Below are 23,981 nucleotides of genomic sequence, written 5' to 3' on the forward strand. Positions count from 1 at the left end.
GATATTTCACTGATATAGTTGACCAAGCTAACTAGATTTGAATTCAAATCTGATCCATTATTTCGTATTCAATCTAAATTGATAATTGAATCTAGAAATTTTTTTATCTAGATCCAAATATGAGATCTGACCCAAATGAATCTCGGTTGTAAGTCTGCTATATTCGGATCCTATATGACTCAGACATGATCCCTGTTACTTTATTGGATCAATTTAGTTCGAAGTCTAATCCACACTCGAATACAAAACTCATATTCAAATTCAGATTCAATATTAATGCCTCATGTTAAGTTCCAAGTATAGATCTAAATCTAAGTTATGGATCAAGGACCCAACCTTTTAATTTAGATCCCAAATATAAATCAAGGGTATGGGCGATCCACATTGCATAAAATCCAAATTAGACTAAAGACGGGTGTGAGACAAACATTTTGGATACGAACCCCAATATAATCCATAACACTTTACTGGATCTAAAATAGGTACTCAGGTTGTGATTTGAATCTAAATTACATATTGGATCAATCCTTGATATGGATCCGTGGATCTGGACCTAGGAAAACGAAAGCCATCAGGGTTCAGAGGAAACCCTCGTCGAGCGTAGTACCCTCACTGCCATTACCGCTGCCCTTCAAGGTCACCTGAGATTCTGAGAAGCGGCCAGTCGCTGCGGGCCAAGTGATAGTCGGAACGCTGATGCAGCCTTGTGGCCGTCCTCGCCAGGTAAGTGCTCTGATTCCCCTTCCCTCCAACACCGTGGATTAGATGAGGTCGGAAAGAAGAGGGGGAGGTGCAGGAAGCGGCACGGCAGCTTCCTGCTCCCTCTCTCTTCTCCGGCACGAGGATAAGAGGGCGATCTGCCCTCCCTCTGCCTTCCCTTTCCACTATGCGCAGAGGAACAAGGGTCTTTGTGGGGCGCCCGACGTCACCCTGTCGTTTCCCTTTCGCAGTCCACGGAAAGCCCGACAGGCTTCCCTCCCGATGGGTTACCGACGAGCACCTGATGCCGGCGTGCCAAAATGGGTGGCATGAAAATACGAGCTGAAACTGCTGACCAACAATAGCGAGGATTGGCAAGAACAAGTAAGTGGCTTGGAAAGAGTAACCAGGTAGCAATGCCACCCTCGCACAGGATTAATAAATGACAGTGGTCCTTCCCAGAGCTCAAATTCCTTGGTTCCCACCACTGAAAGGGGAACAGGAAAAATTTACCAGTCCGCCGTTTCTCCCGTTGCAGCTTTCAGCACAGTGGTAAGGGAGTGTGTCGTAACCCATTGTTGGAGCTTCAGTGCAATATTACTGGAAGACATAAAAATGATAAATCTCGGTGCGCGAGCCAAATTCTTCTGCGCCATAGCCGCCCAGTGATGAGCACAGGCCTCTCGACCATACAGAGCTGGACCGACTCCTCTCTACCTTCTCAAGCGATGTGCCGCTTGATTCTCAAACGTGTGCATTCTCTCGTCAGAAAAAATCTGCAGCGCCCGTTTGATGCATTAGTGTAGTTCCAGGAAAAAAATTTAAATTTTTAAAAAATTGTCCTCCCCATCAAACAAGGGACTGAAAGAATGTCCCTTGAGTTGAGTTCCGGAATTATTATTCCGGAAAAATCTTTCCACCCTCTGGGGTGGAAAAAGAATTTCAGGAGAAGGATTCCTTCTTCTCCTCCGTCTTGTTTCGAGAGGTCGGAGCAGACAGACGGACGCGTAGTGGTCGAACAGAAACATCCCCCCAGACGCGGAGCCTTCCCCTTTCCCCCTCCCTTCCGGCTTCTGACCGCGAATTAGTGAGGTATCTCTCTCTCTCTCCTGCTCGGCCTTTTTGGCTAATATCAAGTGAAGCATCTCTCCATCTCTCTATTTTTCCCTCTGCGCGAAGACGAAAAGTGGAAGTCGTTGATCCATCGTCTTTTCGCCTTTCTGCCCTTTCTCTTTTCCCCTGTTTGTACTCTGCCCTAGAGAAAATGTTGTTTATCTGTTGGTTTGCCTTGATTTCAAGCTGGACTTGCATCGATTGCTTGTCATTGCCTTTGTACCTTTTTTCGTTTGTTGTTCTCATTTGTCGCAGAAAGAAGCGTTTTCTCTAGGTTCGGTAGAGTAGCTACTGGAACTGAAAAGGGATGAAGGGCAGGTTAAGAGAAGTGGCTTGTGGGAATTCTTTAGGTGGTGCTGCCAACTTAGGGCGTTCGTACGGTGAAAGTCAGAGCTTTGATGTTGCAAAGTTTCCATTAGGATTTCTGGGGTTCTTTTCTTACTGCTTCCTTGCATTATAGCTGATTTTGCTTTTGGAGGCGGATTTTGAAATGGCTGATGAGGTTAATGCCGCCTCCTCTTGCTGGTGTTTTCATGGGCACTATCTTTTGTGCTAATTTTTTGCTTAATTAAGTGGTTTTTCTGCATAAACAGATTTTTTTGAGGGTTTGATTTTTTGGGACTGGGTTTCGATTTTTGGGGGTTTGATTTTTGGGGCGAGCTCTTCTAACGTCATCTTCAGTTTGAACTTATATAGAGGTTTACGTGTGCATTCTCTCATCAGAAAAATGTGCACTTATATAGAGAATTAAAATGAATATCGTGGTGATGAGTATGTATTTCATAATGAACTGCTTAGAGATATAATTTCTCTATCACATCGTAAAGCCATTAAATTCGGATTAGGACAATAATTCCAACATGAAATGCTTTTGCTTTTATCCGTTTGGCCTTAGGAATACATATTGAATTGTTTGTTGTGTCCTATACAGGGCAGCCTTTAACTGCATACGATCACGCACAGGCAGAATATGGCCGGCAGATGGGGGAGAAGAGTTATCCACTTTCCCAATCTGCCAATAAAGCTTCTTATGCCTTCCAAACTGGAAAACATTAGGGAGTTCGCTCTCAAGACGATCCCATCTGCTTCAAAGGTAATCTCTCTCTTTCTCTCTCTTTCTTAGAAACACACACATGTGCACGCATACGTGCACACACACACACACACACTCTTCCACACACACACACACACACTCACATCCACATACACACACATACAACCCAAAACAAGGCAGACCTAACAACTCGAAAAAATTAGTATGAAGTTCTTCTTGATATATGTGTGTGTGTTTGTTTGTGCGCCTTGATAGAAGACTGCTTGTTGTTTTTGTGACTTTTGGGATTGCATTGCCTTTTTCTTCTTAGTTGTTGGTTTGGTTATTGTTTGTTTCTTCCATTATCTCGAATGGATTTTTTATTGCTTCACATTTGGGGATTGTAGATTTTTTTCGTTTTTTGACTTTTCCTTTCTCTCCCATTATCTTTGTAGCTTTCTTCCATTGGTAACCTCAGTTGGTATTCTGAGGTGGATGCATGAGTGGCCTAGCTGTGGGTTTAATTTGATTGTACGGTGCATGCGTTTTTCATTGCTCAAATTGTGACCTGTTGCATGAGAAAATCTCTGCTCGGATGTTGATGCCACCATACCAGATATATCTATTACAGCATTACCATATCTATCTGATTGATATTGCTCAATCTGGCTCAGTGTTGGTTTCAGATGAAAAAGGAGTACAAAAGGTTTCCAGATTTTTTCATGGGATAGGGTTCAAATGTCTGACAAAACTAGATACTCAGTGGAGTTGGTGAGAAATCCTATGCCCAATCTGAATTCAACTGCTCATCAGGTGCTAATTTTCCTATCAGTGTAAAGAAACCTCAGCCAGCCTAAATAGGATCCATGAGCGGATTGACCAAATTCAAGGAATCAAGCATACAAAAGCTAAATCACTCAGGTATAGGAAAACAAAGTTTAAATGGGAGATGACCCCTCTTTATACGGAAGATAAAGAGTTTGTTGGGCTTGCTATTGGACTAGCTTTGAAGACACTAAATAGTCATTGGGGCTAGCCTGAAAGTTAGAAAATAGTCCAACCTGGTCAAGGCTTATTCTTGGCCAAAATAACAACATAAGAAAATAAAGAAATAAATTACTGAAGAAAGTACATAAAAAACCTATATACACTCACACACCCACACGTGCATGCATGCACACACTGACATACATATATGTATGTAATTAGTGCCCATATAAAATATATGACCTTATTATATATTTTCTAGCACTTTTCATCAAACTTAAATGCTGCAATTGAGAGTTTGCTAAAATGAAAATCAAACCTTGGAGAGCAGGGGACCTTGGTAAAAGCAACATAAGCAGGTAAACGAATTTTAGATACTCTTCCTGCATGTAATAACATTATCTTTCTATATACCTGGTAAAGTTATAGGAAATATTGTTATGAGTTAGTTGGCACTATATTTACTTTTTATCACAAAATTATTTAGGTCTTTCTTGAATTCCTATCAGCTGTAATAACTGTCTGAGCTAACTGATTTTGATTTGGTAGTTGTCATATTTTGCTTCTTCAGATGAAATTGAAACTTTCTGCTTTTTCCATCTTCAAGATGTAAGACGTTTATGCAAGAACACATGAAAACAAGCACTGGAGTGTCAGTTATTTGATTACTTCCCACAGTCCCTCATCCCAACCTTCCCATGTGTTCCTTGTTTCTTTGTTTTGTGTGTGTGAGGAGTTGGATTATCAGTTGTATTATGGAAGGCTATCCTAGTATCAAGCTTCATTTTGGTCCCAATCATTCTTAATTTTCACAAACATTATCAACCATTACTGCTGATCAAGCAACAACATCAGGACAACTTGGTTTATTATAAAATATATACTTTACTACGGTTTGCAACTTCATTTCCTCGAAATAAGTAAGCTTAAATCGTACATTCCACAAGTCTTTTTCCAGAATGCTTTTAACGTTCTTGATTTATGCCTTCTCACTTAATGTTATTAAATTTCAGAACGTAAAGCAAGAATATCATAATTCTTGCACTGGAATTCTTAACAAACAAGGGCATTCTCAGTAAAAGAAGATGTAAGACCAGATTCCATTGTTATACTAGTGAACTGATGCAGTATATGCTAAAATAGGTCCAGAACTTATATCCGGATCCGTTTAGGCTTATTTGGATTTTCATGTATTTTTTTGGGTTTGGACCTTTTAGTTTTGTAGACCCAAGATCCAATTCGGATCTCAGGCTTAGGTCCCTTAAAAGGGCCTCTTTTCTTGTGATTAGGGGTGATTGGCATTGAAAAAAAACCTAGTTACCTTTTGTTATTGAATTCCCCTTTTGTTTTCATTGTATTTTTCCTTTTTCTTCTTGCTTTTGGTGCTTTTTCTGCAGGAATTAGAGTGAGGAACTCTAATCACTGTATCATGAACCTTCAAACTATACTTTTGGAGTTTGCTTAAGGCCATATAAAGCTTTCTACAAGCAGACAACTTTACGTTTAATAGCATTCATACCTGGTAGAATATCCATACGAGCTTCCTCATTGAGACCTCATCCAAAAGTACATTTTTTCACATCCATTTGCAAGATACCCTGTTTTATTTTAAGGCTGTCGCAATAAGGCTTCTAACACTTGTTACCCTTATAGTAGGTCAGATGCATTTTAGCACTAGTTTCATAACCTTTGACAATTAATTTGGCTCTATATCTGTCTATTAGTTCTAGACTTCTGGCTAATAGAGCAATGCATCCTTTCTGCTAGTGTTGAGTGTAATGGATATCTTGCTTACTTTATTGATGCTTTCAGCAGAATAAAAAGCTAGAAAATTTTCAACCTATGAAAGTAACCAAAAACAAGGGAATGATGGGGTGCAAAATAGTTATCTTCAATCCTTTCTAATAGATGAGATTGGCAAACATGAGATTGATGTGTGTGTGTGAGAGAGAGAGAGAGAAAGAGAGAGAGAGAGAGAGATGTGACATCAGGTTCAAAGGAAGCCTTTACTTGAATGTCAAGACAAAGAAGGTTTCTGTTTTGGTGATTGATGAAAATCCCCTTTGTCAAATCACAAAATCTGAGTTATCAGATGAACAAATTCCATGATCTATATGAGACTGATAGGATCAGTTATTCTGCTTGACTGGTTCTTGTAAGATGTGTCAACTGTAAACTTTATCCTCTGGATTCAAAATTGAATTGAATATCAAATTGTATTTGAACCATTGGCATCCCTACTCGTTTAGATCTGGATAGCCAAAGGACTTGGTTTCTTTTGCCAACCATGACTCCTCTTCAGTCGGTCACCACGTCCATGGAATCCTACATGTAATGGTCTTTATGGCATGGAGGTTTACCTTGCCAATGTTCAGATATACTTTACCTAAACTTTCTTAGTTAACTTGACCTAGATACTTCTGTCATTTTGGCAAAATGCCAAAGAATGGACACTTCACATTGTGTGTAAGAGTCCATTTCACCCTGCCCCAGTCGACCCAAATTACATTGGGGATGGAGATAAGGTCTTTTGGCCCATTTATGGAGCATATGGATCCATTTTCCCTTTCCACTTGTTCCACAAATAGAAACCAAACGGCCAATAATAGAATGTTTGGTATCCTGTTCCTGGAAATGCCAGGAATAGGACATTTTGTTTATAGCACTCCGCAGAGAGCGTATTAAATGACTTCTTAAGGAATTCGCCTTGAAGACCGTTACCCTCTTCCATGGTGCTTTCTTTCTAATGAATGTTCTTCCTTCTCTTTGGGTTCTTAATCTGGTTTCAATCTCTTAATTTTCTATTATTGATCTCACTAGGAGTTAAATTCCTTGGACGATGACCTGATGCATAAATTTTGCTCGACGTTTTTGCTTCTCTCAGATTACATGTAGTTGGCATTATGTGCTTCCGTTTAGTTTCAAAAAAGGAAAAAATAGAAGGAAAAGGTCTGTCATATTCATGAGTTCTGATCAATTAATCATTAGATGCACCTATCCTCAACAATAGTGGCTAGTATCACTTTTGTCATGCCTATTTAGACTGGGATGCTTTTGAAAGGTAGATGATCTTTACGAACTAAAATTGCCTATTGACTGACTCTACCAGAAGGAAATGGTTGTTCTTTATTTACCATTTGGTTACATTAGCTAGTTCTCATGTGGATTTCTACAACTTATGTATTTCTATAACACAAATTTGCCCCCTTTATTTGCTCGAATTATTTTTCACTTAGCACTAATATAAATTGGTTCTCATCTACATGACAAAATAATTAGCTTTTTTCTTTTATCATTTTTGTTTTCTGATTTGGATGTGTAGATTGAAATAAAGAGGGTGCTTGAGGGTCTATACGGATTTGAAGTAGACAATGTGCGCACACTCAACATGGAAGGAAAGAAGAAGAAAAGGGGTGGTGTTGTCTTTGCAAAACCTGATTACAAAAAGGCGTATGTGACCCTGAAACAGCCACTATCTCTTCCTTCAAACTTATTTCCAATTGGGTTGATTGAAGAGGAGAAAGCTATGAGTAATAAGCAGTCAAAATCAAGCATAGTTAATGAGCAAATGAAGAAGACCCATTGGCTTGACACTGATAGAGAAGATGGCTCTAAGCCTCCAAAGGAGGATGGTGCGGATGTTATTCCAGAACGTGAGAAAAAATTCCCTTGGAGCTATGTTAAATCGTGGAAACAAATGTAGATGTTCATATTCAGGTTTCTGTGACATGCTCTTGCTTGTTCTTTCTGTATGCTTACTGGGTACTCCTTGGGCATTTAATGCATATGAATCCTATAGAGATTCACTCTTTTTTCCAAGAGCTTGGGTTGATTTGTGAAACCTAAACCACAGCTTCACCAACTCTGAAAGCGTTAGACTCATGCCAAGTTCCCTTGTTTAATGTATCATTGAGTAGAATACGGGCCTTCATGTTATGCTAATTTTGTTGAGGGCATCTCAGGATTGATCTTTGTTTAATTTAGTTTGGCATACAATTGTTTATAGCTTGTAATGGCACATTCACGTTGGTAAAACCACGTGCAGGACTGCAGGTCCTTGGTGGATGCGGAACTACTTTGCATTTTTATGCATGTCTACTTTATATTTGTGCCTACAGTTTCGAACATGACATATGGCTGTATATTTCTTGCCCTTGATTTGAATAATTAACTTTTATGCATTTCATGCTCCACATTCTCATCATTATAAATTTGAACCTAGTTAATGGGGCAAGACATATCTGCTACGGTGAAATATGAAAAATTCATGGGTGTGTACTGTACCTAGCAAATGTATCATCGTTCCCGTCTCTTGTTCTATCTCTCATGCTTTATTTCACACCTCTGTCAAGAATTAGTCATATACTGATGTAAGTTCATATTCAGCACGATCTTTTTTGTTTATACGTTGCTTCTTCTCGAATTGACAACTATTTGTTTTTTTTTTTTTTTAACTTGGTTATAGAAACTTTTCTCCGAAAGCCTTGTGAAAGAAACGTGTTTTGTTCTTCAGCATTTTCAGCATGAGATGGCCTTCGTAAAGCAGGCTTACAATTTCCTCTTTTTGAGGGGTTATTATTTAGCTATTGTTTATCGTTTCTTGTATAACAGCACTTGTTTCAGTAGACTGGAGCAGATTCATGTTTCATGAGAAGCTTAGAATTCAAGTTCATTATACCTAAATAATCTAGGGCTTTCAATGGTTTGTGAAATCATTAGGGTTTGCCGGTATCTAGGCTGGTGCTACCTGTCCCAGAGTGGTGAAAAACTGAACCTCATACAAGACCTATATAATTTGAATTGAAAACTATGTCACACGGTTATGTGTGATATGGCCTAAGTATCCATGTCGGTATGCTGGTACGACGACACGGTACAGCTGGGTACAGTTGTATTTTAAAACTTAAATTTTTCTCCCCCGTTTCTTTTTATTTGCTAGGTACATATGTGGATTATATAGGTCACACGGTTATGTGTGATATGATATGTCACACGGTAGTTAATTTTTCTTTAACTTTGATTTTTCCATTCTTTTTATTTCTCTTCACCTAGATTCTATATTTTTCTCCCCCTTTTGTGGATTATTACATGTGTGAATTTATATATGTACTCATAATTTTCAAAACTGGTGCGTTCTTACTTGCACTAGTACCTACACCCATGTGACAGTTTGAAGGGCAATCCGAATATATGGAACACTATAAATATAGTATACAATGTCAAGTAGGTTGAGATGAATATAGGTCGCTCTTATAGTGTTGAGTAAACCGAATAGTGAAAAATTTTAGATCTTTTTGGGGTGGAATTTTTAATCCAAAATTTTACAATATTTTCATTTTTTTTAAGGTACATATCATAATGGTTTTAAATTCTTTTTTTTTTTAAATGGAGCACACTATTTTGAATTCTGAAATCAAAATTTTAGACTATCAAAAGGAAGCTAGAACTAGAATGTTCGTTCTAACTTCCAGTTTAAACTGGAATATTGTTTCTAAAATTTTACTTTTAGAATCAAAATTCAAGGTCATCAAACGCCGAGAGAGCATTTGATTGTTTATGCATTTGATGTTGCATATGCATTTGATGTTGCATGCTTTGGTTGATGCGATCAAAGATCTATACTAAAACCATAATTCGTCATACTAAGGACACGTTGATTAACACTTGAATCTTCATTTTACTTTTTTACATCATTATAAATTTTGATCTAAGGTCAGAAGGGGGAGGGTCGGATATCAAATCTATGGCTTCCAAATCTGGAAAATCTAAGATTCAGACAAAGTGAAATATGTAAACACCCTCTTTGAGAATATGTACTGGCAGATTCTACATGTGGACACAAACAGCGAGTGTTCAAATTTCTCATTAACAAATGGGCCCATAATTACTCTTAGGAGCTTCCACAATTTCAAGCCACCGAATTTGAAGTCCTGATAAGATCTTATAGATGCATACAAAGGATCCGAGGGCCAATTTTTCATGATATATTGCAACTTTTAGATCACGTCAGCAAAAGTAAAATTTTTAAAACATTAATTTTGAAGGACTTAGAAAATCGGTCAGACAAGTGAATTCATCCAATTAAGTTAACCCATAAGCGATAATTGCAACTTGCTTTCTCTAGATAAGCCACATTCAGGAAAGATCGTGAAAATGTCAAAAGAACTGGAAAATCCTGATAAATGTCATGACTTTGAGCCATTGGCTACGGAACTGTGCCCGCATTTAAGCCAATTTTCCAAACCGGTCGGGTAAACGAATCTAAGCATATGGGATGAGCAGTGATCCCGAGAACGTCATGCACAGTTTTGATCGAATTACTCAATGACATGTCAACTTTCAGGTTGTTTTCGAGCTTTTCATAATATGAATATGCCGTTCATGATCGAGAACCCAAAAGTTCATACACGTCAATCTGTTTTTCTTCACCACAAAAGTAGCTTTTTGTAACTCGCAAGATTTCTCAAATTTTCGGTTGTTCAAACTTTGCTGCTTCGTAGTTAAACAATTTGTTTTAAAATTAAGCATCCATATGATCTTTCAGCTCATGTTAACCACGTTTTTTTATGGATAAAAAGTTAAAGTAAGATTCAAAATTTACATTTTTGTGAAGTATTTTATCCAATTTCTATTCAATATAAATTGCTTGTCATTTCGAAAGCAGCCGCAGGCCTTTGCTTGTCAGGCCTGAACCACTGTAATCATCTTCTCCTGAGCTCATCATGGGCCAAGACAAGCTGGAACTGATTACAAACTGGTTCCATCCGCATGAGTTTGTGGGTCATTGCAAAAGCTTCTACCACCACTAAGTCTATATGGGTAGTGTGGAAGCAACTAGGATTCTGTCTGTTCATAAATCTGCTTAAAGATTAGAGCAGATTCATTCGACAGAAATCGATTAAAGCATATTCATAAAACACAAAAACTAATATTTTATAAACCTGACCCAAGTTTTGAAATAGATTTATAAAATATTCATATAGTGTCTCTGCTGCCAAACAACCATTTTGGTCCGTACTTAAACTTACTTTAGAATCTAGAAAGATGAATGAACCGCAAACTTATATTGCTGGGCCACCTTACCTAATGGGTGCACCAACCAAATCGGCCTTGGCTGCACTCATCATCAATCCAATGGGCCAGGTCAGTACTGGGCAAAGCAGACCGAGTCAATGGCTTCAATGTGCAAATCTACTCATCATAGTTATGAATATTAGAAACACTGATATAACCGCCAAAAAAGGGAGAAAAAAAAAACTTAGGCTGTGCTTCAGAGATGTCGATTAATCGAATTTGAATCTGATCTTGGCCTTTGTTATATCCGATTGATTGGATGTTCACTTGTTCGGATTTGAATTTGGGTTCCAATATAAATGAAGAAAAGACTGCAAGTTATTTAGTGATCTTCAAGCTGAAGATAAGGTTAGAAACTGTAATGGTCTGCCTAATCTCAGCTTTAAGATAAATTATCTGGAAATGTCATGTCACTTCTAGCTAAGTGCCTGTCAAAATGGATACACTCCATGACCAATCCAATTCAAGAAAGACAACAGAGAGGAAAGAGAAACCCACATGGAGGAATAGAAAATTATGGTTCTCTTTGGAAGCCAGACTCGAGAGGGAGTAGATATTTGGGGAATTTTGGTTTTGCTTATGTTATCATCCTCATGAGGGTGTTTGATAAATCCCCTCCTACCACCGTTTATTTCACCATCTCCCAAACAGGGCAAAGATGATGAGATTTTTGGGACGAAGCGGTTCCTGTTTCTCTTCGGCCGGGATGGCTCGCCGGGAAATTCGAACCACCGGCTTGAAATTCAGTTAAACCAGTCCTTTCAGAACAGAGTCTACTTACTAGAAACCTCTAGAGATCACACCATATGGGTCTGCTTCCTGAGAATTGAGAAGCAAATTCAGTGCGATCTATGAAGAACCGTGTTCGGAACATGTTGGACAAAGCTCAGGCTGCAGAATTGGAAGGATAAAACTCGATGCAGAAACTTTGTCTCAATGCCCCTCACAATTTGCTCCCGTAGTTGAAAAATGTCTCGGAAAATCAGATATTCTTTAGCGACATTCATGACTTGTTCTGGCACAGGTTGTCAAGAAAAATTTCATCCTTGGATTATCTGTTATCGTGTAGAGAAACGCGAACGTGTAGCCCCCAGAAGGGCGACGACATAGTAAATATCAAGACAAAACATGGTGCTTTCAATGGAGGAAAAATGGGCAGTGTGATGCTCTCATATCGTATACAGGGAAATGAAATGACAAAGAAGAGCCTGCTACATCTTAGAATCGATCTGGCATATCAATCTTGAGCGAGACAATTACATGTAGGAGAAAACAACAAACAGTTGAACAAGGGGAAGAGAGGAAGACCAAGAAGAAGAAAGAAGAAGAAGAGAAGCATACGAAAGGAGATCAACCAGATGATTCTGTGTCAGTAGCAGCGGCGAATGGCGACTTGAACTCGGCGCTGCGGCGGGGAACATATCAGCATGAGCACCAACGCGAGGACTATGACGAGGAACACGCCCTTGTAATCCACCTCGTCATCTTCTTCCTGTTGGAAGCAGATTGACCCCATGACCAGCGATGCTGGAGCAAGGATGAAGGGTGGCAGCACCATCTTTGGTATATGGCGATCAAAGAAAATTCTGGTGTCGCCTCTGTATGGAGTTCACCTTCTTTTCTTCTTGTTCGATCGGAAAATATATGAATGACCTGGGGAGCAAGCTTCAGTTGACCCATGAATTCTTGGTTAATTCGCTTGCGTATAGGTGAAGTTTCGCCATCAATAGGACTAAAAATGACGATGAAATTTTCGTTGAAACGTCGCTACTTGGATTCAAAAAAAAAATTCGGTATAAAAGTAGACGTGGAACCTTCCTTGCCATTATTCATTCATTATCATAAATTTCAATTAAAAATATGAGGTTGACGGTGCTATGTCTCTTACAATTTGTGATACCGATGTTTAACTTTTTACCTAAATCTAAAAACAGCACCGAACCGAACAAGGGAGGAAAGCTTCGGCCATTTTAGGTATACCCTCGACTTTAAATATTTTTCTACTCGTTCCAAAAACTACAAGATAAAAGTGTCAAATTTGATTGAAGTCCTAATTTGTAATTTCAAGAAATTAGAAGCGTGTAATAAAATACCTAAAAGCAGATTCTTCAATTTTTACATTATAAGGGATTTTTTTTTTTCCTTTTCCTGAATGTGGCCATGGATGGATGATCCAGAAGAGGCTTGGAAACTAAGTATGGGCACCTGCCCTCATAAGGAGTCGGGTTTGTTTTGTTCTATACTTTGAACTCGAACTTGAATTTGACTTATTAAATTAAATATATATATATTTTAATATAAATATAATTAATTGTAATAAAATATTATAATTATATATAAAAGCTAATAAAATATATATTAAAAATATCTTATTAAGCGGAGCCGAGCTTAGTCAGGTCCACTTGAACCAACCTAATAACTTATCGGGCCTACCAGATGCTTTTTTGTTTTTTTGCCCGAGTCGGGTCGAGTACTGGGTACCTGTCGGATACTTGACGCTCAGCCTTATTGAAAACTAGATCTCGACAATTAGGAATGTTAACGGGTTGGTATTAAATACTTGATTACTGACCCAAATCTATATTTTATGTGTTTGAATTTGGATTGAGTATGTAATGTTGTTTGTCTAAAGTCGAAGTGCATACAAGCGTGGGATCTCATTCCTGCAACACTTAGACTCAGTTTTAGCGATTCAGGTCTGACTTCTAATTTGAGCCTGAATATGATTGAATGAAGGCATTATGATTAGGTCAGATTTAGTAAAAGTTGGACCCAGATATGGGCCCAAACAGTTTACACTCCTGCAACTCCACCATTTCTACCTCCAAATAGTTACATTATGACAACAACGGTTCATTTCAATATCTTGTAAACAAGAAGAGTATTTCATCTTATCATAACTAACCGTTCACATCATATGTCTTTGAATACGATCTTTTGAAGATATCAATCAATGCCTCACATCGTTAAGTGCCAAACTGATGTCTATGTCACAATTATAATGTCTAAACACTCGTGTTCAAACCTTTCTTTTTTATCCAATTTGTTTTCCTTTTTTTATTTATGAAATAATTTAGGTTTAAATTCATTATATTTTTTTTTATAAAAACTTGAATCAAAATTGAAATAATGAAGAAATTACCAAAAGAACTTAATAATTTAACAAATAGGCACTCGTTAATTTCCAAAGCAACTCTCAAAAAGCCACTTATTGATAGAAAAAATTAGTTATTTTTATATAAAATAACAAAAAGGTACATCTCATAAAGAACCACTTTTTTAAGCAGACAAAATAGACTTCATCTCCTACGTCCTACGTGTTTGTTTGGTTGGAGGAAAAGAGAAAGAGAAGGAAACAACAATCATTTTTTGTAATTTTTTATAAGATATTTTCAGTAAAATCTAAGGTGAATTTTATTTTAGCCTACGTACAGTGGTTGAGTTATAAATACAAAGTCAGGAGACATACTCCCCTTATCAATTTTTAATTGATAAAGAGCAAAGAGACAATTTTATTTGTAATTAAATTAACATTTGGTAAGTCATGGAGTGCCTGTGCTCCAACTTCACCGATTAAGCCGAATCAGTTAAGAATCATTCAAAAATATTAAAAAAACACTTTAATGAATAAATTATATGTATATATATATTAATTTTAAAAAGAAAAAATCGGAAGATATTTAAAAATAATAATTACAAATTCAGCTATGGTACTTTTAAGGGGTGTTTGATGAGACCCAAATTGAATAATTCTAGAATTAAAATTCTCTTGAATTATGCTGATTTTGATTCTAGATTCAGAATTACGATTGCTGAATTTCTTCATTTCTCTTTAAGACATATGTCATGACAGTTTTAATTCATCAATTTTAAAATTTTAGTTCATGTTTCATTGAAAACGCCATTTGCAATTTTGGAGTTAAAATTCTTGACTATCGAACGCAAAGAAAAAATATACATAATTGAAAGTTTCATTCCAATTCCAATTTAAAGTGAAGTTTTGTTTTTAAAGTTTCAAGAATCAAAATTCAAGGCCATCAAACCAAACGCCCCCTTAAATTGGCTACCGAATCCAATCGAGATCGCCACCGATTAAATTCCGGTACATTGAAAAGGGGAACACCGCAACTCTCTGGCCTTCATATGCAGGAAGGAAATTGGTGGTGCGTCTTGATCTTATGCTTATGGCATCACCCGTGTTCAGTTGTTGGTGAACAAGCAGTTTTACCAAATTGGCTGTTCATCGCGTGGGTCTTTCTTATTCTTTATCAGTAAGTTGGGGAATCATTGTTTCCGGTTGCATCATTCATTCAAAAAATGATAATTTTTGTAGCAGAGCAAGAAACAGTGGCCGTTTACTTATTTTAAATGTTCTCTTGATAGTTGGTGCTGTTCTTTATATTTGTTCTGTTTGTTTTGGTGCTTCAAAGAATAAGGAGATGAATATATAAATAAGGGAAATGCATTAACTGCTTTGTTTGTAAGTGTCTGAAACTCGAAGAGTTATAGGGGAAACCTGATTGTTGGATCCAAATTTAAGAAATGACATCCGAAGGGCTCCTAATTCGGATATACATACATATTCATTTGGATTTAGATCCGGATTTTGATTGGATTTAGTTTAAAATAAATACCATACAGATCAGTTCAAAAATTGGATTCAAATTTAGATATGAATCCGAATTCAGATTATGCAACAGGATTTTGAATTTGAATTCAAATATAACTTTTGTTTGTTCATATTCAAATCAGAATATAGAATTATCTTTGGACGGCCATCGACCAATATCCCACAACATGGAAGCACCATGTATTCCGAGAGACAACTTTTCTTGAGACCGCTGTTTGGGTGGATGAAAAAGTAAACGAAACGAAAGGATAAATAAAACCGTGTTTGGATGTCTGATCAAATGAAGGGAAGATGAATGATCGTAGGTTTGGAGATAAAATAATCCAAGAAGACGTCCAATCAGTTGGCTTTCTAGTGCTGACTGGGCCCAAGGTAGGCGGCTCTGCATGGATGTATCTCAGTTAGGCAGTGCCGCGGTGAACTCAGTCATCGCTTTCCATAATCGCGCAGCGAAAGACCTCCGGGCGTCACCGTCGGCCCGTTTCCGGCGACCTAAGCGCAATCACAGCCTGGTTGGAGATGATCTCTGTGTGACCGCGACCGGCACCGACCATGGGCGCCGCCACCCTCTTTTTCTTCACTCCCACCACCGCCACTCTCTCATCCCCTCTCCGACCCTCTCACCGTCAACTCCACCGTCCCTTCACGACACTCGGCCTCAGGAGAATCCAAATCCCGACCCTTTTGGTCCGCCCGAGAACCAGAAACCGCACGGTCGGCGCCTCCTTGGAGGCGGAAGATGACCCGCTGCCTTCTCTCTGCGTATCGGATGGCAACAACGCGCCGGAGACCAATGGCCCGGCCGCGCCTGCCGAGCTCTTTTCTAACTGGACCCCGCCGAGGTACGTCTGGCGTGGGCTGACCGTCCTCGTGCTCGCCGGCCAGGTCTTTTTCCGGGCGTTCCGAGGTCGGGTCCACTGGAAGAACTGTCTCCAGCAGCTCGAGCGAGTTGGGCCGAGATCCGTCGGCGTTTGCGTCCTCACGGCGTCGTTCGTCGGCATGGCTTTCACGATACAGTTCGTCAGGGAGTTCACCCGCCTCGGCCTGAACCGCTCAGTCGGCGGCGTCCTCGCCCTCGCCTTCTCCAGGGAGCTCAGCCCCGTTGTCACATCCATCGTCATCGCCGGTCGCATAGGTAGCGCGTTCGCCGCCGAGCTCGGGACAATGCAGGTCTCCGAGCAGATGGATACGCTTCGCGTCCTCGGATCGAACCCCGTCGACTACCTTGTCACGCCGAGGGTGATCGCCTGCTCCCTCGCGCTCCCTTTCCTAACCCTAATCTGCTTCACCATCGGTATGGCAGCCAGCGCTCTTCTCGCCGACGGCGTCTACGGCGTGAGCATCAACATCATCCTCGATTCCGCAAGGAAGGCGCTCCGGCCATGGGACATCATTAGCGCTATGATCAAATCGAACGTATTCGGGGGGATCATCGCGGTTGTGAGCTGCGCATGGGGGGTTACCACCCATGGCGGAGCCCAGGGTGTCGGCGAATCAACTACCTCCGCGGTCGTCGTCTCGCTCGTGAGCATCTTCATGGCCGACTTCTTTCTCTCCTACTGCTTCTTTCAGGGTGCAGGGGATTCGCTCAAGTACGCAATGGGGTGACGATGATGACGGTACAAATTTCTCTGACCGTTTCTTGTATTGATGAAATTCCATCGTTAGTTTCCCTGCAGTTTTGGAAATGTTTAGAATGTGTCCTTGTGCTTGAAGGCTGAATAGTGTTCATGGTAATTTAGATATATAATTATGGCGAAGCAATTGCCCCATAGGTTTGTTGTGATCCCCAATGCTATAAAGCTCATTAGGGAGAATTTACCAAGGTCTGTATCACAAGAAAGCAATTGAAGATCGGTGGAGGAGAAAAGTAGACTTGTTGGGTAGCCAGAGGTTCAGCTTTAATGGGCTTATTAGATACATTTCCTAGAAATGAGATTCTATCTGAGTTTGGTCTCGAATCTCATTGTTTTGGTCTTCTTGGAAGTACGTGTAGACTTTTTTTATGAAGTAATGCGAGCATGAAGTGGTAGGTACTGACTTTAGAATTGTTGTTGCTGTTGTAGCGTTCTTTGATTAGGCATATGACTGAACTTTTTATGGGAATTGAAACCTAAAGAAACTAGGTTCAAAGCTTGATCAGTTTGCTATTTTGCCAAGGAAAGAACATGAGTGTTGGAGCAAATGAGTTCTACTCATAGGCTGGAAAGAGAGGAGGATCCATAAGGAAGTATAAAAAGGCTCCAAAACCAAAGGAACACTGAAGCACTAATGAAACAAAAAGTTTGAATCTCCAGGCTTCCATGTTCCTAGAAGTGCTTCCCAGAAGATGGAAAGGCAAAGAGATTTATGAAGCATACAGGAGAGCTGAAGATGAATTTGGCTAAATGGTCTGATAAAGATTGATAATTATGTAGATTGTAATAACAAATAAACAATTGATTAATTTTCAAGTGGTATGCGTAAGCTTTCCTAGTCAAAATTTGTCCATTTCAAGTTTTCTTTAGCGACTCTCTTTTATGGACATAATTGTTGTAGAAACATTTCATGTTCTTAAAAATCTGTGAACTTTTAGTAGTGAATCTGACGAAGGCCAGGAATTTGACTAATTTCCACTCAAGAAGAATACTCTAGATTGAAATAAACACATTAGAATTGGATAACATATATGAGTGAATTCAAGTTAACTTCTCAACCAAAAAATGATGCTGTCGAATGGATTCATTTGCTGAATGATGTGACACGTAAACTGTCATGGTCTAAGCTAACAAGAAATGTTTTAGACACTTTGGTCTTTTACCATATTGCTGCTCTAACATCATGAAGACCATCATTACTCTTAACTGTATTTCAGTATTTCTGATTTTTTGTTTAAGGCCTTTAAAGAGATAGACCTTTAACTTTCTCATTAGGCAAGGAAATCCCATGATGCCAGAAACATGTTCGTTGTCCAATCTTAACAAAATCTCATACTTCTGTGGTAGTTACTCTATATCTGTACTGACTAGGCCATTGCATATGCTTGTAACCAATATTCAGAAAGAAGGAATTCCATTCGCATAGGAATTCTCAACAAGTACGAGAAGGGCAAAATCTCCACTTAATAAATTGTAGATGAAGGCCTTGAACACATAGCACTACAATTTTTTAGAATAACCTATAAAAACTATTTTAGGCCAGGAAGAATGAATTGGAATAACTAATTATGTTAATTTATATATGGACAACTAAAAATTTGTCGAAGCACCATCTTAGGCTTGTGTAATTCCAAGAGCGCCTCCACAACAGCTAAAGGACACTAAGGAAGCAGTGAAAATTCTACTAGTGGGAGCGAACAAAATAATTCAACTGGATGAGATGTTTACAGATGACTTCTAGCATAGCTGATGTGAAGGAGAAGAGGTACAAGTAAGGCACCTTGTAATGGACCCTGACAAGCTGGACGAGAAAACAATAGAAACAGTCTTCATCAGTTGATATCATATTGAAAAGGCATGGCTTCAATCACGATGGTGTACATGCTGATGATGAGCAACTTCACTATGTTCACCATTGGAAATTTCTATAAATCAAATTGACTACTGCTGGTGGAAAAAATGTAAGGATATCACAGTGAGCTAAAGGGAACATCTCACATCCTTCAACAAGATACTGAACGTAAGACCGGCCAAATATGTGGTTCATATTCCTCCAGAACAATCTATTTGCAACATTTTACCATCAACCAACAACTGAAACTTTGGCTTGGCTATCTTTATGAAGTTATTTAAGTTCAGAAAGAACAACATAGTGCCTTTCCTCAGTCTACCGATTGTGAATCTTACCACAGGTTTAGACCTACACTTGCACAATAATAGCATGGAAGAGCTTCATCACTCGATCAGGGAAACATGAGATATTTATCTGCTTTTATGCCTAACCATAGCTTCCTTATGAGAAGCGTGACATTCTTCCCTGATATAATTGTTAAAAAAAAAGTTGCTTAACAAGGGAAGGATATCAAACTTTCACAGTGACCTAGCTATGACTGCAATTTTCATCAGGCTATATTTCTCAAACGTAATTATACAGAGACTAGTGAAGGCATGAAACATTCATAATTTGTCATCACATTTCCACAAATATGTCCCTTGCTAAGGATATTGTGATCATTATCACTTTCCTTAAAGGCAGAGCACGTACATTAATATTGTGATGCAAGTGCTTGCTGTGATGTTCTAATACAACAAACCATTTTTGCACAAACAAAGACCATGACAGTTTATGTGTCACATCATTCAGCAAATGAATCCGTTCGACAGCATCATTTTTTGGTTGAGAAGAAAACTTGAATCTGAGTTTTTATTTCGATCTAGAGTAAACAGTTTACCTATTGTTTTTATTTCGATCTAGAGTATTCTTCTTGAGTGGAAATTAGTCCAGCAAATTCCTGGCCTTCGCCAGATTCACTACTAAAAGTATACAAAAGCTAAATCACTCAGGTATAGGAAAACAAAGTTTAAATGGGTGATGATCCCTCTTTATATGGAAGATAATGGGTTTGTTGGGCTTGCTATTGGACTAGCTTTGAAGACAATAAATAGTCATTAGGGCTAGCCTGAAAGTTAGAAACTAGTCCAACCTGGTCAAGGCTTATTCTTGGCCAAAATAACAATATAAAAAAAATAAAGAAATAACTACTAAAGAAAGTACATAAAAAACCTATATACACACACACACTCACACGTGCATGCACACACTGACATACATATATGTATGTAATTAATGTCCATATAAAATATATGGCCTTATTATATATTTTTTCTAGCACTTTTCATCAAACTTACATTGCTGCAAGCCTGCAATTGAGAGTTTGCTAAAATGAAAATCAAACCTAGGAGAGCAAGGGACCTTGGTAAAGCAACATAAGCAGGTAAATGAATTTTAGATACTCTTCCTGCATGTAATAACTATCTTTCTGTATACCTGGTAAAGTTATAGGAAATATTGTTATGAATTAGTTGGCACTATATTTACTTTTTATCATAAAATTATTTAGGTCTTTCTTGAATTCCTATCTGTTATAATAACTGTCTGAGGCTGAGCTAACTAATTTCGATTTGGTAGTTGTCATATTTTGCTTCTCCAGATGAAAATGAAACTTTCTGCTTTTTCCATCTTCAAGATGTAAGACATTTATGCAAAAACACACGGAAACAGTTGATTACTTCCCACAGTCCCCCATCCCAACCTTCCCATGTGTTCCTTGTTTCCTTGTTTTGTGTTGCTGATCAAGCAACAACATCAGGACAACTTGGTTTATTATAAAATATATACTTTACGACAGTTTGCAACTCAATTTCCTCAAAATAAGTAAGCTTAAATCGTGCATTCCACAAGTCTTTTTCCAGAATGCTTTTAACGTTCTTGTTTTATGCCTTCTCACTTAATGTTATTAAATTTCAGAACATAAAGCAAGAATATCATAATTCTTGCACTGGAACTCTTAGCAAACAAGGGCATTCTCAGTAAAAGAAGACGTAAGACCAGATTCATTGTTATACTAGAGAACTGATGCAGTATAGGCTAAAATAGATCCAGATCTTTTATACAGATCCGTTTAGGCTTATTTGGATTTTGATGTATTTTTTGGGTTTGGACCTTTTAGTTTTGTGGACCCAAGATCCAATTCGGATCTCAGGCTTAGGCCCCTTAAAGGGGCTTCTTTTCTAGTGATTAGGGGTGATTGGCATTGAAAAAAACCTAGTTACCTTTTGTTATTGAATTCCCCTTTTGTTTTCTTGTATTTTTTCTTTTTGTTCTTGCTTTTGGTGCTTTTTCTGCTGGGATTAGTGTGAGGAACTCTAATCACTGCATCATGAACCCTTCAAACTATACTTTTGGAGTTTGCTTAAGGCCATATAAAGCTTTCTGCAAGCAGAGAAGTTTGTGTTTAATAGCATTCATACCTGGGAGAATATCCATATGAGCTTCCTCATTGAGACCTTTTTCCTCATTGAGACCTCATCCAAAAGTACATTTTTTCACATCCATTTGCAAGATACCCTTGTTTTATTTTAAGGCTGTAGCAATAAGGCTTCTAACACTTGTTACCCTTGTTAGTAGGTCAGATGCTTTTTAACACTAGTTTCATAACCTTTGACAATTAATTTGGCTCTATACCTGTCTAGAAACCCTTTAGTTCTAGACTTCTGGCTAATGGAGCAATACATCCTTTGTACTAGTGTTGAGTATAAAGGGTATCTTGCTTACTTTATTGATGCTTTCAGCAGAATAAAAAGCTAGAAAATTTTCAACCTATGAAAGAAACCAAGGGTGCAAAATAGTTATCTTCAATCCTCTCTAATAGATGAGATTGGCAAACATGAGATTGATGTGTGTGTGTGAGAGAGAGAGAGAGATGTGACATCAGGTTCAAGGGAAGCCTTTACTTGAATGTCAAGGCAAAGAGGGTTTCTATTTTGCTGATTGATGAAACTCCCCTTTGTCAAATCACAAAATCTGAGTTATCAGACGAACAAATTCCATGATCCATATGAGACTGCTAGGATCAGTTAGTCTGCTTGACTGGTTCTTGTAAGATGTGTCGACTGTAAACTTTATCCTCTGGATTCAAAATTGAATTGAATATCAAATTGTATTTGAACCATTGGCATCCCTACTCCTTTAGATCTGGATAGCCAAGGTCTTTTGACCCATTTATGGAGCATATGGATCCATGTTCCCTTTCCACTTGTTCCACAAATAGAAACCAAACGGCCAATAATAGAATGCTTGATATCCTGTTCCTGGAATGCCAGGAATAGGACATTTTGTTTATAGCACTCCGCAGAGAGCGTATTAAATGACCTCTTAAGGAATTCACCTTGAAGACCGTTACCCTCTTCCATGGTTCTTTCTTTCTAATGAATGTTCTTCCTTCTCTTTGGGTTCTTAATCTGGTTTCAATCTCATAATTTTCTAGTATTGATCTCACTAGGAGATAAATTTCTTTCGACCTTGACCTGAAGCATAAATTTTGCTCGACGTTTTTGCTTCTCCCAGATTACATGTAGTTGGCATTATGCTTTTTCGTTTAGTTTCAAAAAAGGAAAAAATAAAAGGAAAAGGTCTATCATATTCATGAGTTCTGATCAATTAATCATTTTATGAACCTATCCTCAATGATAGTGGCTAGTATCGCTTTTGTCATGCCTATTGAGACTCGGATACTTTTGAAAGGTAGGTGATCTTTACGAACTAAAATTGCCTATTGACTGACTCAACCGGAAAGAAATGGTTGTTCTTATTTACCATTTGGTTACATTAGCTAGTTCTCATGTGGATTTCTACAACTTAAGTATTTCTATAACACAAATTTGCCCCCTTTATTTGCTCGAATTGTTTTTCACTTAGCACTAATATAAATTGGTTCTCATCTACATGATGAAATAATTAGCTTTTTTTTATAATCATTTTTGTTTTCTGATTTGGATGTGTAGATTGAAATAAAGAGGGTGCTTGAGGGTCTATAGGGATTTGAAGTAGACAATGTGTGCACACTCAACATGGAAGGAAAGAAGAAGAAAAGGGGTGGTGTTGTCTTTGCAAAACCTGATTACAAAAAGGCGTATGTAACCCTGAAACAGCCACTATCTCTTCCTTCAAACTTATTTCCAATTGGGTTGATTGAAGAGGAGAAAGCTATGGGTAATAGGCTGTCAAAATCAAGCATAGTTAATGAGCAAGTGAAGAAGACCCATTGGCTTGACAGTGATAGAGGAGATGGCTTTAAGCCCCCAAAGGAGGATGCTGCGGATGTTATTCCAGAACGTGAGAAAAAATTCCCTTGGAGCTATGTTAAATCCTGGAAACAAATGTAGATGTTCATATTCAGGTGTCTGTGACATGCTCTTGCTTGTTCTTTCTGTATGCTTACTGGGTACTCCTTGGACATTTAATGCATATGAATTCTATAGAGATTCAATTTTTTTCCAAGAGCTTGGGTTGATTTGTGAAACCTAAACCACAGGTTCACCAACTCTGAAAGCGTTGGACTCATGCCGAGTTCCCTTGTTTAATGTATCATTGAGTAGAATACGGGCCTTCATGTTATGCTAATTTTGTTGAGGGCATCTCAGGATTGATCTTTGTTTTAATTTAGTTTGGCATACAATTGGTTATAGCTTGTAATGGCACATTCACGTTGGTAAAAACACGTGCAGGACTGCAGGTCCTTGGTGGATGCGGAACTATCCACATTCTCATCATTATAAATTTGAACCTAGTTAATGGGGCAACACATATCTGCTACGGTGAAATATGGAAAGTTCACGGGTGTGTACTGTACCTAGCAAAGATATCATCATTCCCGTCTCTTGTTCTATCCCCTCATGCTTTATTTCACAACTCTGTCAAGAATTAGTGGTATACTAATCTAAGTTCATATTCAACACGATCTTTTTT

At 38.4% G+C, this 23,981-nt stretch overlaps 2 protein-coding genes across 5 annotated transcripts; both read left to right on the forward strand.

The window, feature by feature from the left end:
• Window positions 1-564: 564 nt before the first annotated feature.
• On the forward strand, window positions 565-23,513 carry LOC116261836 (uncharacterized). Of its 3 annotated transcripts, none has more exons than XM_050079892.1 (4): window positions 565-723; window positions 2,744-2,905; window positions 7,155-7,549; window positions 23,413-23,513. In XM_050079892.1, the coding sequence occupies exons 2-3, from the start codon at window positions 2,783-2,785 to the stop codon at window positions 7,533-7,535; spliced, it is 504 nt and encodes a 167-aa protein (XP_049935849.1). In that variant the 5' UTR covers window positions 565-723; window positions 2,744-2,782; the 3' UTR covers window positions 7,536-7,549; window positions 23,413-23,513. The 3 variants fall into 3 exon arrangements, with proteins under 3 accessions (XP_049935849.1, XP_031496581.1, XP_049935850.1); XM_050079893.1 differs by lacking the exon at window positions 23,413-23,513 and adding an exon at window positions 951-1,791 and having other exon boundaries at window positions 573-723; window positions 7,155-7,651; XM_031640721.2 differs by lacking the exon at window positions 23,413-23,513 and having other exon boundaries at window positions 7,155-7,651.
• On the forward strand, window positions 15,908-23,968 carry LOC116261834 (protein TRIGALACTOSYLDIACYLGLYCEROL 1, chloroplastic). Of its 2 annotated transcripts, none has more exons than XM_031640720.2 (2): window positions 15,908-17,155; window positions 23,741-23,968. In XM_031640720.2, the coding sequence occupies exon 1, from the start codon at window positions 16,089-16,091 to the stop codon at window positions 17,142-17,144; it is 1,056 nt and encodes a 351-aa protein (XP_031496580.1). In that variant the 5' UTR covers window positions 15,908-16,088; the 3' UTR covers window positions 17,145-17,155; window positions 23,741-23,968. The 2 variants fall into 2 exon arrangements, with proteins under 2 accessions (XP_031496580.1, XP_031496579.1); XM_031640719.2 differs by lacking the exon at window positions 23,741-23,968 and adding an exon at window positions 23,018-23,513 and having other exon boundaries at window positions 15,911-17,155.
• The last annotated feature ends 13 nt before the right edge of the window (window positions 23,969-23,981 follow it).

Source organism: Nymphaea colorata, chromosome 10, assembly GCF_008831285.2.
Source record: "Nymphaea colorata isolate Beijing-Zhang1983 chromosome 10, ASM883128v2, whole genome shotgun sequence".
In the NCBI taxonomy this organism is placed as follows: Eukaryota; Viridiplantae; Streptophyta; class Magnoliopsida; order Nymphaeales; family Nymphaeaceae; genus Nymphaea; species Nymphaea colorata.

Coding starts and splice junctions, on each gene's coding strand:
- LOC116261836 (XM_050079892.1), top strand. CDS start 2,783: ATGGCCGGCAGATGGGGGAGAAGAGTTATCCACTTTCCCAATCTGCCA. Junction 2,906..7,154: donor CGATCCCATCTGCTTCAAAG/GTAATCTCTCTC, acceptor TTGGATGTGTAG/ATTGAAATAAAGAGGGTGCT.
- LOC116261834 (XM_031640720.2), top strand. CDS start 16,089: ATGGGCGCCGCCACCCTCTTTTTCTTCACTCCCACCACCGCCACTCTC.